Genomic DNA, 14,997 nt, shown 5'->3' on the forward strand with positions numbered 1-14,997 from the left:
TTACTCTACCAGCTTTTCTCCTTTAATTCATCACAAACTAGAGTATTACACTACAATTTATGTCCAGCATCAACTTTAAGTAGTTCAGTTTAAAACCAACACAAGCATCAGCCAGAAAAGCAGACTGAATAAGCTGAAGGTTTGGGGTAGAGTTTGAATTTAAGTACATATTTAGCATCAGTAATGACTGGTAAAAATGTAAACAAAATGGCAAATTACACAGACTAAAAAGCTGAAAAACTACAGTTCTGGTAAGAAAATATGTCCATTGGGGATCAAAGACAGCCCTTGCTATTACCTTGTCATGGTTGATTTTTATTTGCAGCATAAAAAAAAAAAAAAAAAAAAGCATGGGGAATGCATTTCTTTCCTGTCGCCAAAAAGAAATATTAAGAAACCTAAGATCTATTTGGCAATAGCTAAATACTGAAGACTGCAAATGCCTAAGTTAGTACCATGCAACATGAACTTCAGTGGACTTCCCTTGTGAAGAAACATTACCATAAGGACCATTATATAAGCAATCAACACAGTACACAGGAAATATTTAACATGTCATCACGTTATTACATAATCCTTGTATAGTCAAAATTAGCAAGACTGTAATTGTTACTAAGGCTGTAATTCTGCCTTATTTAGCAGAGGGAGAATCTGGCCTTACAAATCTTTTTTATTTCTCTTTCCAAGGGATTGATAGTACTGAGGGGAAAAAAACCCAAATGGATGCGTGTTAAATACCATGCTATTAAAAGCAAGACAGAGCAAGATGTTGTAAAACAGTTAGGGAAGCATTATTTTTATTTTGTCATCATAAAATAACATTGTTTAAAGATCACACAAATTTGATAGATCTTTTTTCTCCAACATTAAGCCAGCACTACATTCGAGAAAGGTGTTCACCCATTTCTCTGTAAATTTATATTTTCAAGTAAAATAATTTGATTCTCTAAATATGCATTTTAATTATGTCACTCAGTAAATATCTTGCTCCTTTGGTCAGAAATAGTAAATGAAGACTTCAAATACTTGTATCTTCAATTTTTAAAAACCCAATATACATCCTTAACCAAGGAGTATTTACGCTACACACAAGCCATAGATACAAAATACACAGTATATACATGTTTTGAAAACAAATTGGAATTTATAAAAACTCAATAGCCAAATCAAAGTAATTGAGGCACTAAATTAAAAGTAGTATCTTCATGTCTTGATTATACAGACTATTCTGTGAACAATGAGGACTGTTTCATAAATATATCTTATCTACAGAATTTGCTGTGCCAAAAAAAGCCAGCTGTGTTTAAGCTCAAAAGAAAAATTGCACTTTGAGATTGTTACAGTTAACTTCTCATTTTTCTCCTCGGATATAGTAATCTGGTCCTAGTGCTTTTGGCACAGGTATTGAGTTGTGTTTTTGCTACACTTTCTTATAAAACACAAGGTTCTTTTATTTTGTTCATTAAAATCTGAAGAGTCTTAAACAAACCTAGAACTTTGATACAAATCTATATAGCTACAATTGCTTCATTAAATATTATACACAAATATGCTCTTCGATCTTAAAACATCTTGACAACTGGATACAAAACAGTCACTTGTATTACCTCCAGCCTCCTTAATCTTATGCATTATCAGTCTGCAAGTGAATAAAATATGGTTTCTGGCCACATCTTGCACTAGATCACACCCCAGTGTACAAGGACAGAAAATAAATGTATAATAAAAAGATTGGATAAATTAGAAGGGGTTTCTTGGTCTTGAATTCTTCTCCAACTAGTAATGATGCAGCACTGTATGCAGCCCAAAAGACTCCAAACAACTGAAAAATAAGAAGAACAGTCTTAGCTGATACCACAAGAAAAATCTTTCCACATACCAAGATAAAGATCAGTTCTTCTCTCAATATAATTAAAAAGAAACCATCCCAAAAAAAGAATTTTGCAGGAAGAACTACACACACACACACACACACACAAAAGAATATACTGTGCATTTTCATTTAAGTTTAGAAAAATATTTAAAAAATAGGCATGTCATTTTTATTTGAGACATTTTTACTCAAGTGAGCAGCTAAGGATCTACAGTAAGTTTTCTCTAATGTAAGACATATAGATACCATAAAACAAGTCGTAAACTTGGATAAACTGATAATTTGGAACTTCTCTTGATTAATAAATTTTCTTTCTATCTTGACTGTCCCCAACTATTAGCTCCTCCCTTTCTTTAAGCAAAAGAGTTGCTATACTTGACTCTTCCTCCTACAATATACCAGAGGGTTGAATTACCATTTTTTATTTCAGGATTCATCTGACTCTCAAGCTTTTCTTTAATTATGATGCCCCCACCTCAAGGTAACTCAACCTCACATTCCTATTCATTTCAGGTGCAGTGAGAAGCCTGCCAAAATACAATCTGTATCAAAAACTATATTGCTTACTAAGTTAAGGAAGAAGCAGTTTAAAAGACTGGTAAGGAAGTAACATTACCTATGAATATCCACTATGTTATATGAAGTTAGCATGCACTCTTTAAAAAAAAAAAATGTCTTGAGGTCAGTGAACTTGACTCAAACCTCAAACTAACAAGGTTATAGCAAAAATTAATCACATATTATACTCTAGCAGCACCCTGAATATTAATAAAAAAAGAAAAATATTTTAAACTGAGTGGTATATAAAAACACTGTCACCTTCTGCAAAACACAAAACCAAAGAGGGCAGACTTAATAGGACCCCACCAAAGAACTTTTTCCAGTTCTGTCAAAGGAGCTGAAGCCCCTTGAGGGATTATGGGGCCTGTTCAACTGACAATGCCAAAAAAAAAAAAAACAACCACAAAAAAAGTGCATGTGATGGCATACTTTTGTTTTTGCTGCCTAACCCGGGACTGCAGAGATGGACAAGAAGGACCATCAAGATCAGGACTGAATTCCCTAAGACACATTAGAAAACCAGCACCAACTACAACGATCGAGGTACATTACTAGTTTACTTTGCTGATTGCAACTGGAAAAGAACTGACTGAAATTTCACTATTTCACTGTAAGTTCCCCAGCTTCAGGACTGTGAAATATTTCCCCAAGCAGAGCGCTCAAGCCATAAATAGTGCTTGTCACAGCATAAGTACTTTTGGCCATACAGGGCTTGTCCTGCATTTTCACACTTACGATGCAAAGATAAGAACCTTGCACAGATTCACCTTTAAGTTAATGTAAGACTGTTAGTAGTAATCAAGTAACAGAAGTTTCATTAACATATATTTATTTTCAAGTTACGTATTAGTTAACTGGGAAGTTAATGATTTGCTTTCTGACTGCAACACTTTATAGTCACTGCAAGTTATCAAATCACAAACAGCAATTCTGTCATACACTTTAGTTTTACTTCAATCATACAGTTTACCAGCAAGCTGAAAGCATAGAAATCAATCAAATCCACAGAACAAGAACTCAAAAAGTGTACAGCTTATCTAGTAATACAGTTTTCTCAGTCAACCTTTCCAGAAGTTCAGCAACAATTTCAAAGGCTACCTAAAAGGTTTTAAGTACTGAAGTGTTCAAGAACATTATGCAGTTCTGGGATCTAACAGGGAATGTTGCTAGTTTCATAAACGGTGTCCGAGTGCAGTTGTTGTCAGGCAAGTTACTCTTGCTTTGGGCCTCACATTCCACATCTGTAAAACCAGAATAAGACTCACCTTCTCTGCAAAGGGTATAGAGAGCTTTGTACTGCTACCACTATGGGAAGGTCTCAGAACAATGACTAATGTCATATTCATGCTGCAGTAACTAAAAATAAACTGCATGATGGGGGAACAGATAGGACAGCTTATTTTCAGATTCTTCATTTTGAGGTTTAATTATGCATCCTCTTCTCAAAATGATAATCCTATTTATTTTTAATGCAACTATTATAGCACAGCGAAATACTTACACAGAAGCTAACCTGTTAACACCAGGTGTTGTTATGGCAACAGCTCTGTATATCCCTTAGTACTCAAAAGAAACATTTATACCAGAATTCACTTAGCAATCACGTCCACCATGCTAACCAAAAGGATCACAGAGCTCACACTGTAGTTCTGAATATTATGACCCATTGTTATATTGTCCTGAACAGAATACCTGAAGTGTTCGGAAAGTGATTTAAAAATAACTGTAAACAATTCTCAAAAGATGACACTGAACTTACTTTTATTAGGGTAGAAACAACTTCAAATGATCCAACCACCAAAAGTACAGGTGCTATGACGATGAGGGGAAGTAGGGAATATCCTATCACACCAAGAACTTGGCCATAAGCAACCTGAAATTTTCAAGAACAAAAACAAGCTTTGTAGTACTCGATCTTTGTCACCAAATGCAGTTTGATCTTGTTATAGGAGTATGAATACCAAGAATAATAATGTGATAGGTATTTATGACATTTCAACTGAAGGAAGCTTGCTGGTATGAAAATTGTTTATGCATGCTATCCCCTAGAATTTTGTAATTCAGTTCTCTTAGATGTTCTTTTTGTTTGTTTTTAACACTGTAAATGACAATTTTACCACTTCCAAAACATTCTAGTTCACATCTATTATGACTATCTTAAACAGATTTGTTTGAAGTATTTCCATAACTGTTTTCAGCTGCATGGGGATTAAAATGTCTGCGTTTCCCCTATTAGAGTTTGAAATGTTCTCAGGCCCAGCTAGGCTTCTTGATTCAACAGGAAAAACAGTGGCAAAGACAACTGACCATCTTGCAAGCAATCTCTTGTGGCCATTGATCCTTCACAATGAACTGTTCAGACCTATACTTTTTCCCCTGTTTATATATTCTGATAACTTCATATTTTGAGCCAAAAAAAAGATTGATTTAAGGGCATCTGGATTATTCTGGTATGCAGAAATGCCATGCAATCACATTTATAAATGCTTTTTCTTTTAAAACAGTGTTCACACAAGAAGACTCTAGCAATTAGGATTAAAAGGAAAATCTAAAAAAATTAAAGGAAATGTAAATAATGTAGGAAGTTGCAACACGAGTTCATCAACGCAAGAGGCATGGTAAAAATATAAAAATCAAGTATTGCTGAATATTTAGCTCTTCAGGACACAGTTTTATGCTGCAGAGCCATTTTAAGAAGTTTCTACCCTCCTGACTGTTCTGCTGTAGCTGTCTGCAGGCCGTGCTGTAAGTCATTTTTTGTTGTTTACACTTGAATCTCTTAGTGACTCAATTTGTAAACAGCTCAGCTATTCCAACCTTGCTGGTGTGAGCAGCTGGAGGGAGGGATGTAGGCCAGAACTTCTGCTGGCTTTGCAGTTGAAGAACATGGGCTGACCAGCATCCTTTAACAGGTTTGAACTGCCTCAGGCCAAGGATGAAAACAAACCCTGGTAGGTGCTCTACCCACAAGGACATTATACAACTGCTGTTAGCCCCATTAAAATTAAATTAAAAAAAAAAAAAAAAGTATAAATAAAAGTCGGTGCAAGAGCAGTACAGAGGAGGAGAGAGTCCCAGTTTACCTCAGTGACCAAAAAATTGAAAGTACTTGTCCCTCAAGAATGGGCTTCGGTTCTGGATCACAGACACCTGTTAGAATTTCTGGGATTCATAGCACAAATTTCCAGCTTATCACATCCAGCACACCGTCCATTGCACAGAACGGTTAGCTGACCATCTCTGTATTTTAGAGTTTAATTTGGAGGCCAAGAACTTGAAATGTAAACATTACATATACCAGCTTCATCTATTCTTAGCTGGCTATGAGGTCCAAAGCCAAGCACCAAGGAAACCCAACTACTACTAAAAAATGTAGCCAAGAGATTTTACATTACTTCCTTCTGCATCCTTTCCGCATACAGGTACTTACTTCTCCTCCAAGAACCCTGGCCAGTAAAAAAATTGTCAAGGATCCAAATATCCAAATAGTTATAATCCAAGAAACAACCTTAAGAGATAAAAAACAATTCATTTCATTAATAAATCTTCATTGTGAGAAAGGAAAACTCAATTCTATTAATCACTTTCATTGCAGTCAAGGATTTTATTATGCAAAACTGAATTCTGAATTGTGGCAAGAATAGTTTTACTTAGTATCACAATTCAACTTGAGAATAAAATTCAGAGGTTACATTTACAGAACCACATTAATGGGAATTTTGGTGAACATGGAAAGCACATGCAATGTGTTCTGCAAGTATTGTAAAATTGTAGAAGACTAAGAAAAGTTTAGTTTACTACAGCTAAGACCACCCTAGCTAAATGTCTTGACATCCTGCCTATTACAAACTGTGGAGTCAGGCAGCTTTTAAAAGGCAGCCCAACCGATACAAGGAGTTGGAATTCTCCTTCTTTCATCCATAAAGACTCCACTTCATTCTATACTCAAACTGAGAATGCTTAGAAGACACAGGACTTTAACTCTCAATAGAGCTCGATGATGATTACAACTTAACAAACAGCCTCAGACTCCTGGGACAAAGTCTGTCATTACTTTTTCTTGATTCTTTCATTGCTCTGCTCTTAAACCAAAGAAGAAATCTTAAAATCATGCTCTGGCTTAACAGAACCTTTGAAGAAACTTAGCTATTCTTGGAGTTGAGCCACTGGGAGGATTAAAAGTGAAGCTCTCCCTTTTAAATACTTTTTTAGAAAAAAACAGTATTAGTCCAGTCTTCATATTTTGAAATGTACAACAACTGAATTTAAAAATGAAGGTAGTATTCAATTCAATATTTTGCTTAATTAAAAGTTCCAGATTCCCAGAAGAATCAAGTAGGGGATGAACAGATAAAAATCACAGCAGCACTTAAAAAAAAAAAAAGGTAACGTAACGGCTTTATGCTATTTGTGAAAATAGCAGATGGCCTCCTTTTACTTCCTGCTTTCCTCCACTGCCCAAAAGACGCGGACCAGATTAAAGTCTTAGAGCAGGAATGCTGATCCCTCTCCAGCTTACAGCCCACCATTCTGGTCATCTAGTCCAGCTGCTGTCAGTCATCCTGTTACTAGCTACTTGCTTTCCTTCCTCGCACATATGCAGCACTGTTACATCTGGACGGTAAATCCACCGTTCCTAAGAAACATTAGACCTACTGTTCACATACAGTAGGGACACGAACTGCAGAAGGTAGCTTATCTGTCATGGGATCAAGGAACGGTCCTTGCTTTGCCTAGGAGACAGATAAGTGGTCTACCCAGAAGACTTGAATAATACAGTGGTTTAGTCTACTCTAAGTCTCACAGAAACAAGATACTGAGAGTGAATTCTTAGTACGCCGTATGGAAACCAGAGGTCGCAAAGGGAATGATTTTATCTCACCATTCACAAAAATCTTTGCATAAGCACGTTCTGCTGCTTTACATATGGCTTACTGCTATACTACATTGTATTTAAAACAACTGTAACTACACATACAGTCATAAAGATGTCTGAAGTAGGATCACCTAGGCTCACATTCAAACTGTGACTATAAATGATACCACTTCTCTATTTCAATTTGAATGTAAATTTAAAAAGCTAATGGTGTTTATGGAGGCCAATTAAACCTGCACAATGCCTTCAAAGAGCTATTCACTCTGGAGTCCAAAAGAAATTATGGAAAAAGTCTACTGACCAGAGGAAAGTTATTTGATTGTAACTGAGCAGGGAGGACAAAATAGAAAATGGCACTACTGAAGATTAAATATACCAGATAACATCAGTGATATAGCATGAATTAAACAAGTAGCTTTATTTGTCAGGAAATTAATATTCATGACATCCAAACAAATGTTCTCCAGTAACATTTTTTAGTAATAAAAAGCACGTTAACAAAAGGTCACAATTAAAATGGAAAGATTCACTAATATAACTATAAACCCATTAGTATCAATCTGTTTCCTCCAGAAACCACATCTTTCCTTTGTTTTACCGTATAAAAACAAACCTGACATTTCATCATGATTAATTTATCCGTGGGCTATTTAATACATTTTTTACTGCTGTCTTTCCACATATTAACTTGAGAAACATCATTGAAATGCCCCATATTAGTATGTGAAGAAAAGACTTTCTACCTACGTAAGAATGCAAATTGCCTAGCAATCACGTTCCCAAATTTAGTTTAGATTTCTTTTTAGGTAGAAGGCTTATACCTACCTTAAATTGTCCATATAGTGAAATCATTGAGAAGAAGAGAACAACTGCCAAAGGACCCCAAAAGTCTGGATTGTCTCTCACTACCTGCCTATTAAACCCAAGAGATGGCATAGGCATCAACACACATCGAATTTTGTAGTAAATATCCTTCAGATCAATGTCGAGTTCTTCCCTGAAATGGTAAAGCAAGAGAGCATTACTATCCACTACAGTAATGAAACAGAGCATAAAAAAAGTAAGTGTGGGGGCAAACAGTAAGCTTATAGAAAGAGTCTCCTGTCTCCCATAAGGCTCTCTGAAGCCATGACTAACAAAGGAACAGTTTGTCCACAACAAAGCAACACCATACCTTCACCCTGCACTCTGTAACTGGTGCGCCCCAGATGTATTTAACTATTCAAAAATCAATCACGGGACCGAGAATAGGAAACACACACAACATAAGAGTCTACATTAAGACAGTAGATCTATTTTCTGACGTGCAGGAACACATGACATTCATACCTCTGCAACTACTTAAAAGTCAAAGGCATGCATACACAAAAGCAGGATGACCGTGTATTCCTATGCTGAGCAGTTTGCCATGAGCACACTTATTATGGAACCATTTTATTTCAAATTCTACAAGAATACTTTTACATTCACTAATCCTAAACCATTCAAAATACACCAGGTAAAAACAATCTTTTAAAATAAAATGGGTTTAACTTGCTGCAACAACAGTAGTTTTCAGCAGACCAGTTTATGCCAATTGTTTAATTACTGGCGTATCTCCAATATGGGTAAAAATAAATAAAATACAATTAAACTAGCAATAAATTCTATCAACAGATCTTGCTCTTCCCCAATTGCCTTCTTCATTATCTACTACAGAGTATCTGTAAGCAGCTACAAATTGACCAGACTCTTCTGCAGAGGAAACTCCTAACTGGTGTATCTTGCCCTGATTGTCCTAGCATAATGGGAAGAAATCAAACTTTCCAAGCGATGGACAATTCCACTTCTTTAAGTTTATGCATGGATCCTTAAGACAGAACTAGAACTGTACGCTAGTGTTTTCCTTATGCAGTCGTGACTGAGGAGCTCCAAAGAGTTGCAAGAAACTTCTGGCAGATACCCCTCTGCTCTCCATTTAACAGCATGATGGAGAAAAATGTAGAATCATATATCTTAAGGCTGTTTATGAAAGTTTTGTACAAGGCTTTGATTTATGGCTTTTTCCTCAGAAAAGTTGAAGCAAGAAATAAACTCAAAGACAGGATTCACCACAATTCTCTTTTTTTGAAAAAATTAAATACTGCTCATTGAGTCTCTTTTAGCAATAGCAATTTCAGGATTGCTATTACTGAAGCTATTTCAGAACTGGTATTACTAATCTGTGACTAAATAACAAAAATTGTTCTTTAACACATCCCTGAATCTAAGGAGTAGACTGTAAGCATCCATTTTCCTCCATTTATCTAAACAGGATGTAGCATTCCTGTATTTTACTCTGAATACTGTGTAACATAAATATTTCCTGTCTGGAAATAATTCTTTGTCATCACCTAGGGCTTCTGACAGTTTCTCATGTGAATAAACTGTCTTTCACACCAAGCTGACAAGTACCCCACTTAAGAAGTGATGGTAGCTGTAACAGGAAACAAGTGTATGGATTAAACTAAGGCTGCCCAATGAGAAAGAAAAAAAAAAAAAATAATCTCACTCTGTTGAACAAAGCACTTGCATGGTAGCACTGTATTGGTGAACTTCCCTTAGCTGGCTGCTATTCTTAAATCCTTAGTAGGATTCAGGTTACAAGGCCTCATCGCAGCACATGTTGTGGGAATAATTAGAATTACATAAAAACTGCTACATGAAAGTCAGATTAAGGTCTTCTCTGTTAGGATGATTACATTCGTCCTGTTTGCCACAAACTGATCATTTCCCTGGCATGTTCTCCTCACTTCCATCAATCACCAGCTTAGAACACCTAGCTGTCTTTGAATCACAAACTTGGGGTTTGTGGTATAAAAAATTAAACAAAAGAGGGAATTCATATGATGCCACCTCTGTACACCATTCTGTTTCTTAACTAAAAGAGGTTTAGAGAACAGACTTATTCACACAAGGGGCTCCTTCTGCACACTTTAAAGGACTTTTCAAGTAGCAGTTTAATTATCAAGCTCTCCACGCGAGTTCTCTCCCAACACTCTCCTTTGAGTTCTCCAAAGTGCTCTCCTGCTCACTCCATTTTTTTAAAGCATCGTTATCTTTAATTCACATAGGAAAACAGTGAGACACTGAGAATTAATTTGCTTAGGTGCAAAACAAGGACTAAGACCCAGGCTGCCTGACTCACGGTGTAGTAATCTTAAAATACAAACTTTCTTCAGCCAACCACATTTCAGTGAACAGAACAAGGGACGCAGAGATTTTCAGTTTTCAGGACATTTTTGTCTTCCAACACTAACACCCTTTTAATCTATCTTTCCAGTATAAGATAGCATCAAAGATTATAAACTTTGCACTACCTTACTTCTAACATCCCTAGTGTAATAAGGATGATTCACAATGCTTTTACTTCAGAGTAACTGATAGAATTTACTTAAGATTTACACAGCACTAGTCTTTCCACAGGACTGTCATAGCCTCTGATTCTTTGATGCTGTTAAGAAACTCGCAACATCAGCACAAAAGACAAAGAATACAATCTAGTTTTTTAAACCATTACAAGATCAACAGTTAAGAGCAGAAAAGCTGTAGAAGCTTTATACTTATAGAGATTAATAAAACTGGATTTTACTTCCTCCTTCCTTCCTCCCCCACAGTGAATAACAAGGCTCTCTTTTACACTAAAAATAAAACCCATAATGAGAAACATAAGGGCTTCATTCCTGCCCCAGAAAACGCTCACTGGTCAAGTAATTTGTCAAACAGAATTCTAGTGACAGCAAAAGGCTGCAGGACAATGTGAGGGGCTACAAGCTGGTTTTCCTACACAGCTAATAAAGATAGATAACCCAAAATAATTATGACATACAGGAGTGGCTTGTTATCTTCTGGGTCATCATCTTCCACTTCCAAAAGCCAGCCATACCCTCTCTGTCTTAGGAATGTAGTTGCAGTAGATTCTTTGACGAATTCTCCTCCAAGATTTAGCTTAACATCTGGAGTTGCTATGGAGCCACTAAGATCTTAGAGAAAAAGGGAGAGAAAGATATACCTTTTTAAGTCTTGCCAAAAGCCATTTGATTTCAAAAGTACTGGAAGATAAACAACAGACATCTAAAGCTACATGTGCTGGTCAGCACCATAACATATTTAAAGTTACAGAATAAAATTATAATTAACAGATACATAATTTGAAAGGGTACTTCTGGTTTTAATGAAATAGTAACAACGGTGGTTTAGGTGTCAAATTACAGAGTTTTAGCTTCTAGATGGAACTCTTGATGACACGGTTTTATGGTATGATAGAAAGGCTTCAAATCGTGCTTTATCTTTAAGCACTTAAAGGCATAAAAGGCATTAACTAATGGAAGTCTCATCATACTGTAAATTGGAGATTATTTATCTTTTTTTTCTGACCATACTATACCTCTTTTGGTATTTACCAAGACTCCTTTTAGCAGTCGATGACTGGTGAATACCTACAACCACACTTTTTTATCTGGTAACCTATGAACATGATGTTAAGTCATCATGCAAGACATCTCAGGTAGGACAAAAAGATGCAGAAACCAAGGAAAAAAGTCCACCATCTCTTCTTCTATAGGCTGCAGGCCAACTGAGCACTGAAGAATCTGCCAAGAATTGATGGATCTGATGACTGCTAGCAAGAGTTAGGGTGTCTTCACTGCTACGGTCTCAGGCACACCACCACAGAATCAACACTGAGGTCTCTCTCACATGCCTCCTTTCAAATAGGCATTGTGGAAAACCAGCTTTCAAGACAGTTTTTCCTCTCAATTTTGAGCAACCACTACAAGAGGCAAATAAAACCCTCAAAGATTCTGCTCTTTATACCATATCTACCCACTTAACTGAGAGTACCTCTTCAGCATTCTTTCCCACAAACAGCTCCTACCACTCATGGAAATAAGATAGGAAAATAAAATAGCTTATACTTTTATTTTTCATATGGATTAAGATTTGGGAAGCAAATATAAACTATAGTGCAATGCATAGTATTTTAATTTTAAAATATCAGTTTGTTTTCGTTTGTTAGGTTAAGACTATGCAGCACTTTGCAGACAGGATGACACCTGAACAGGCAGGAGATCACGCCTTGCTTGTGTTCATAAAGAACACAGAGCTGAGTCTAATTCATCACATTCTACTACTGCATTTGATTGGGTTCAGCATTGCTTAATAAATACTTCCAGGAGGAGAATCCGGAGAATTTCCATTCAGAGGTACATGGATCCTTTTTCAGGCCAAGGTGTAAAAGAAAAACCAAACCAACCAAACAAACAAAAAAAAGCCAAAACAAAAAACAAACAAAACACAAAAACACCCACCCCACAAACAAACCACAGCTCAGATGGTACCTGTTGCTTAGTATTATTTGTCAGAAGAACTGGGAAGTTCACCAAAGAACAGGTATTCTACGCCGTTTTTCCACTCAGTAGTTCTTTTCCAGCGCGGGGCACACGAGTCAGAATTTACTCGATTCCCTACCCCTAACCCCAATTACAACAGTAACTACACACATTAAGTAGAATGCATGCTGCTTCTATGGGCAAAACACAAAAGACCACTCTCCATCAAAATAAGTTAGCACAGCGTTGCCCCTTGTATGTTCATTTTTCCAGCCTTAAGGCAGATCTTCACGGCAGGATGGTACACCACAGCCACCTGCGCAGCAGTGAGGCGGCAGGCCACGCTTCAACCCCAAACCTAGACACAGGACTCCTTCTCCCGCCCCGCCTCACTCTGCTGACACGAGACGCGGCACGGAGCCTCTGGGCACGGCACGACAGCGAACATCGCGTTCGGTCGGGTAAGGCGGCTGCTCCCACCCGCGTGGAGCGCCTCTCCCGGCACCCACCCCCCGCCCCGCTCCGCCTCCCGCCACGCCACCGGCCCCGGGGGGAGGAGGAGAGCAGGGGAGGCGGGAGGGGGGGGGGGGGGGGGGGGGGGGGCGCCCGCTCCCCCGCTGAGCCCTTCCCCCGGGAAAGCGAGAGCGGCCGCGGCCCCGCGCTCACCTTCGGCGTCTGCCGAGGAGACAAAGGTGAAGTCCCCGTTGCTGGGCGCGTAAAGCAGCGGCGGCTGCTGCTGCTGCTGCGGGCCCGGGGGCTGCATCTCCCCGCCCTCCGCGGGGCCGGTGGGGCGGCGAGAGGCGGGCGGGCACCAGGGCCTGCGGCCTCCCGGGTCCCTCCTGCGGCGGCGGCGGACGGTGCCCAACAGCCAGAGCGCAGCCGCCTCACGGGGCAACAACAAGCGACACCCTCCCCCCCGATTGGCTGCTTACAAAGTGCGCCGTGATTGGCCGCCGCAGGGCCAGCACCGACTGGCTCCCCGGGTCCGTCCCGGGAGTGAGGTCACTTGGACTCCGGTATAAAGCCCCTCCTGATTGGACGAGCCACGACCCGGCCGGTGGGAAGGGCGGAAGCGATGGGCTGTTGAGCGACGGCGTCGCGTTGTCCCCTTTCCCTCCCCCCCACAAAGTGGCTGACGCTGCCACCCGGCTCCTGCGTCATTATTCGGCCAACGGCCACCGCGGCTTCTTTTTCTCTTTGTCCCGCTGCCGGCAGCATCCGCCGCCGGGGGCCCCTTGGCGGCGCCGGGCCGGGGCTGCAGCCGGGGGACCGGCCCCTTCGGCAGCGCCCGGTGCTGTTTGCCCGCCGAGGCCTGCGAATGGCCGGCGTGCCGGGCCGGTGCGGCACCCAGCGCCACGCCGAGAGGCAGCCCCGGGAAATCCGCTGCTTTCAAGCCCACGCACACACCCCCCCACACCACCCCCCATATCCGCAGCAGGGGCTCGGGTGGGGGCTGCTCGGGCCCGCCGGCTGCTGCCTGCTGGGTGAGAGCTGGCGGCGTGGTGACGGGCAGCGTTGGAGACGTGAGGCCGGGTGGTTCAGTCCAGTCTGACCACCCAGAGCCCATCTGAAGGCTGGCAGCAGAAATTCGGCGTCTGCAGCGCCCTGGGACGACAGTTTCACCGCCTCGCTGCCATCTGCGGCAGTTTTCTTGGGTTTCTTCTACAAGTTGTTCACCCACATGGCCAATGTCCCCTGCCTGCCCCCACCTATCATCTGCCTGTTAAAATGCTTAATTGTAAGTCTTTTTCTCATTTCATAGCGAGATTTTTTCTTCATGTCTTCCTATATACTTCTTGACTCATGTAATTGCTTCCTGCATACTACTAAAAATCAATTTTGAGCATTCAGGATCAAAAGGTTTGCTGGCAAATACCCTTTCAAATATAACTCTGGACTTTTTCTTTCTTTGTTGAATAAAAGCATCATCTCAAATATTTTCCTTCCTTGGTGGATACAAAAGAACTGTAAGAATGGTTCGGGTTGGAAGGGACCTTAAATATCAACGAGTCCCATCCCCCTGCCATGGGCAGGGCCCCCTTGCCCCAGCCCAGGGTGCTCCCAGCCCCGTCCAACCTGGCCTGGAACCCTTCCAGGGAGGGGGCAGCCACAGCTGCTCTGAGCAGCTCTGCCCTGGACCAGTGCCTCACCACCCTCACAGGAAAGAATTTCTTCCTTATATCTAATCTAAATCTACCCTCTTTCAGTTTAAAACTGTTACCCCATGTCCTACCCCTACACCCCTTCATGAAGTGTCCCTCCTCACCTTTCCTGTCCACCCTTTAAGTATTGGAATGCCACTATAAAGTCTCCCCAGAGCCTTCTCTTCTCCAGGCTGA

At 40.1% G+C, this 14,997-nt stretch overlaps 1 protein-coding gene across 2 annotated transcripts; it reads right to left on the reverse strand.

The window, feature by feature from the left end:
• Positions 1-780: 780 nt before the first annotated feature.
• YIPF4 (Yip1 domain family member 4) lies at positions 781-13,596 on the reverse strand. Of its 2 annotated transcripts, XM_042789710.1 has the most exons (6): positions 13,325-13,596; positions 11,158-11,311; positions 8,136-8,307; positions 5,865-5,942; positions 4,194-4,307; positions 781-1,822 (listed from the first exon to the last, which is right to left on the reverse strand). In XM_042789710.1, the coding sequence occupies exons 1-6, from the start codon at positions 13,419-13,421 to the stop codon at positions 1,685-1,687; spliced, it is 753 nt and encodes a 250-aa protein (XP_042645644.1). In that variant the 5' UTR covers positions 13,422-13,596; the 3' UTR covers positions 781-1,684. The 2 variants fall into 2 exon arrangements, with proteins under 2 accessions (XP_042645644.1, XP_042645645.1); XM_042789711.1 differs by lacking the exon at positions 5,865-5,942 and having other exon boundaries at positions 13,325-13,563.
• Positions 13,597-14,997: the final 1,401 nt, after the last annotated feature.

The sequence above is a fragment of the Tyto alba genome, unplaced genomic scaffold, assembly GCF_018691265.1.
Source record: "Tyto alba isolate M040663 unplaced genomic scaffold, T.alba_DEE_v4.0 Super-Scaffold_16, whole genome shotgun sequence".
Taxonomy (NCBI): domain Eukaryota; kingdom Metazoa; phylum Chordata; class Aves; order Strigiformes; family Tytonidae; genus Tyto; species Tyto alba.

What these genes read in the sequence shown, in the direction of transcription:
- YIPF4 (XM_042789710.1), bottom strand. Translation starts at nt 13,421, where the DNA reads ATGCAGCCCCCGGGCCCGCAGCAGCAGCAGCAGCCGCCGCTGCTTTAC. An exon ending in CTCCTCGGCAGACGCCGAAG is followed by an intron (nt 11,312 to 13,324) that starts GTGAGCGCGGGG and finishes TTTTTCTCTAAG; the next exon opens with ATCTTAGTGGCTCCATAGCA. An exon ending in CACTATATGGACAATTTAAG is followed by an intron (nt 5,943 to 8,135) that starts GTAGGTATAAGC and finishes TTATCTCTTAAG; the next exon opens with GTTGTTTCTTGGATTATAAC.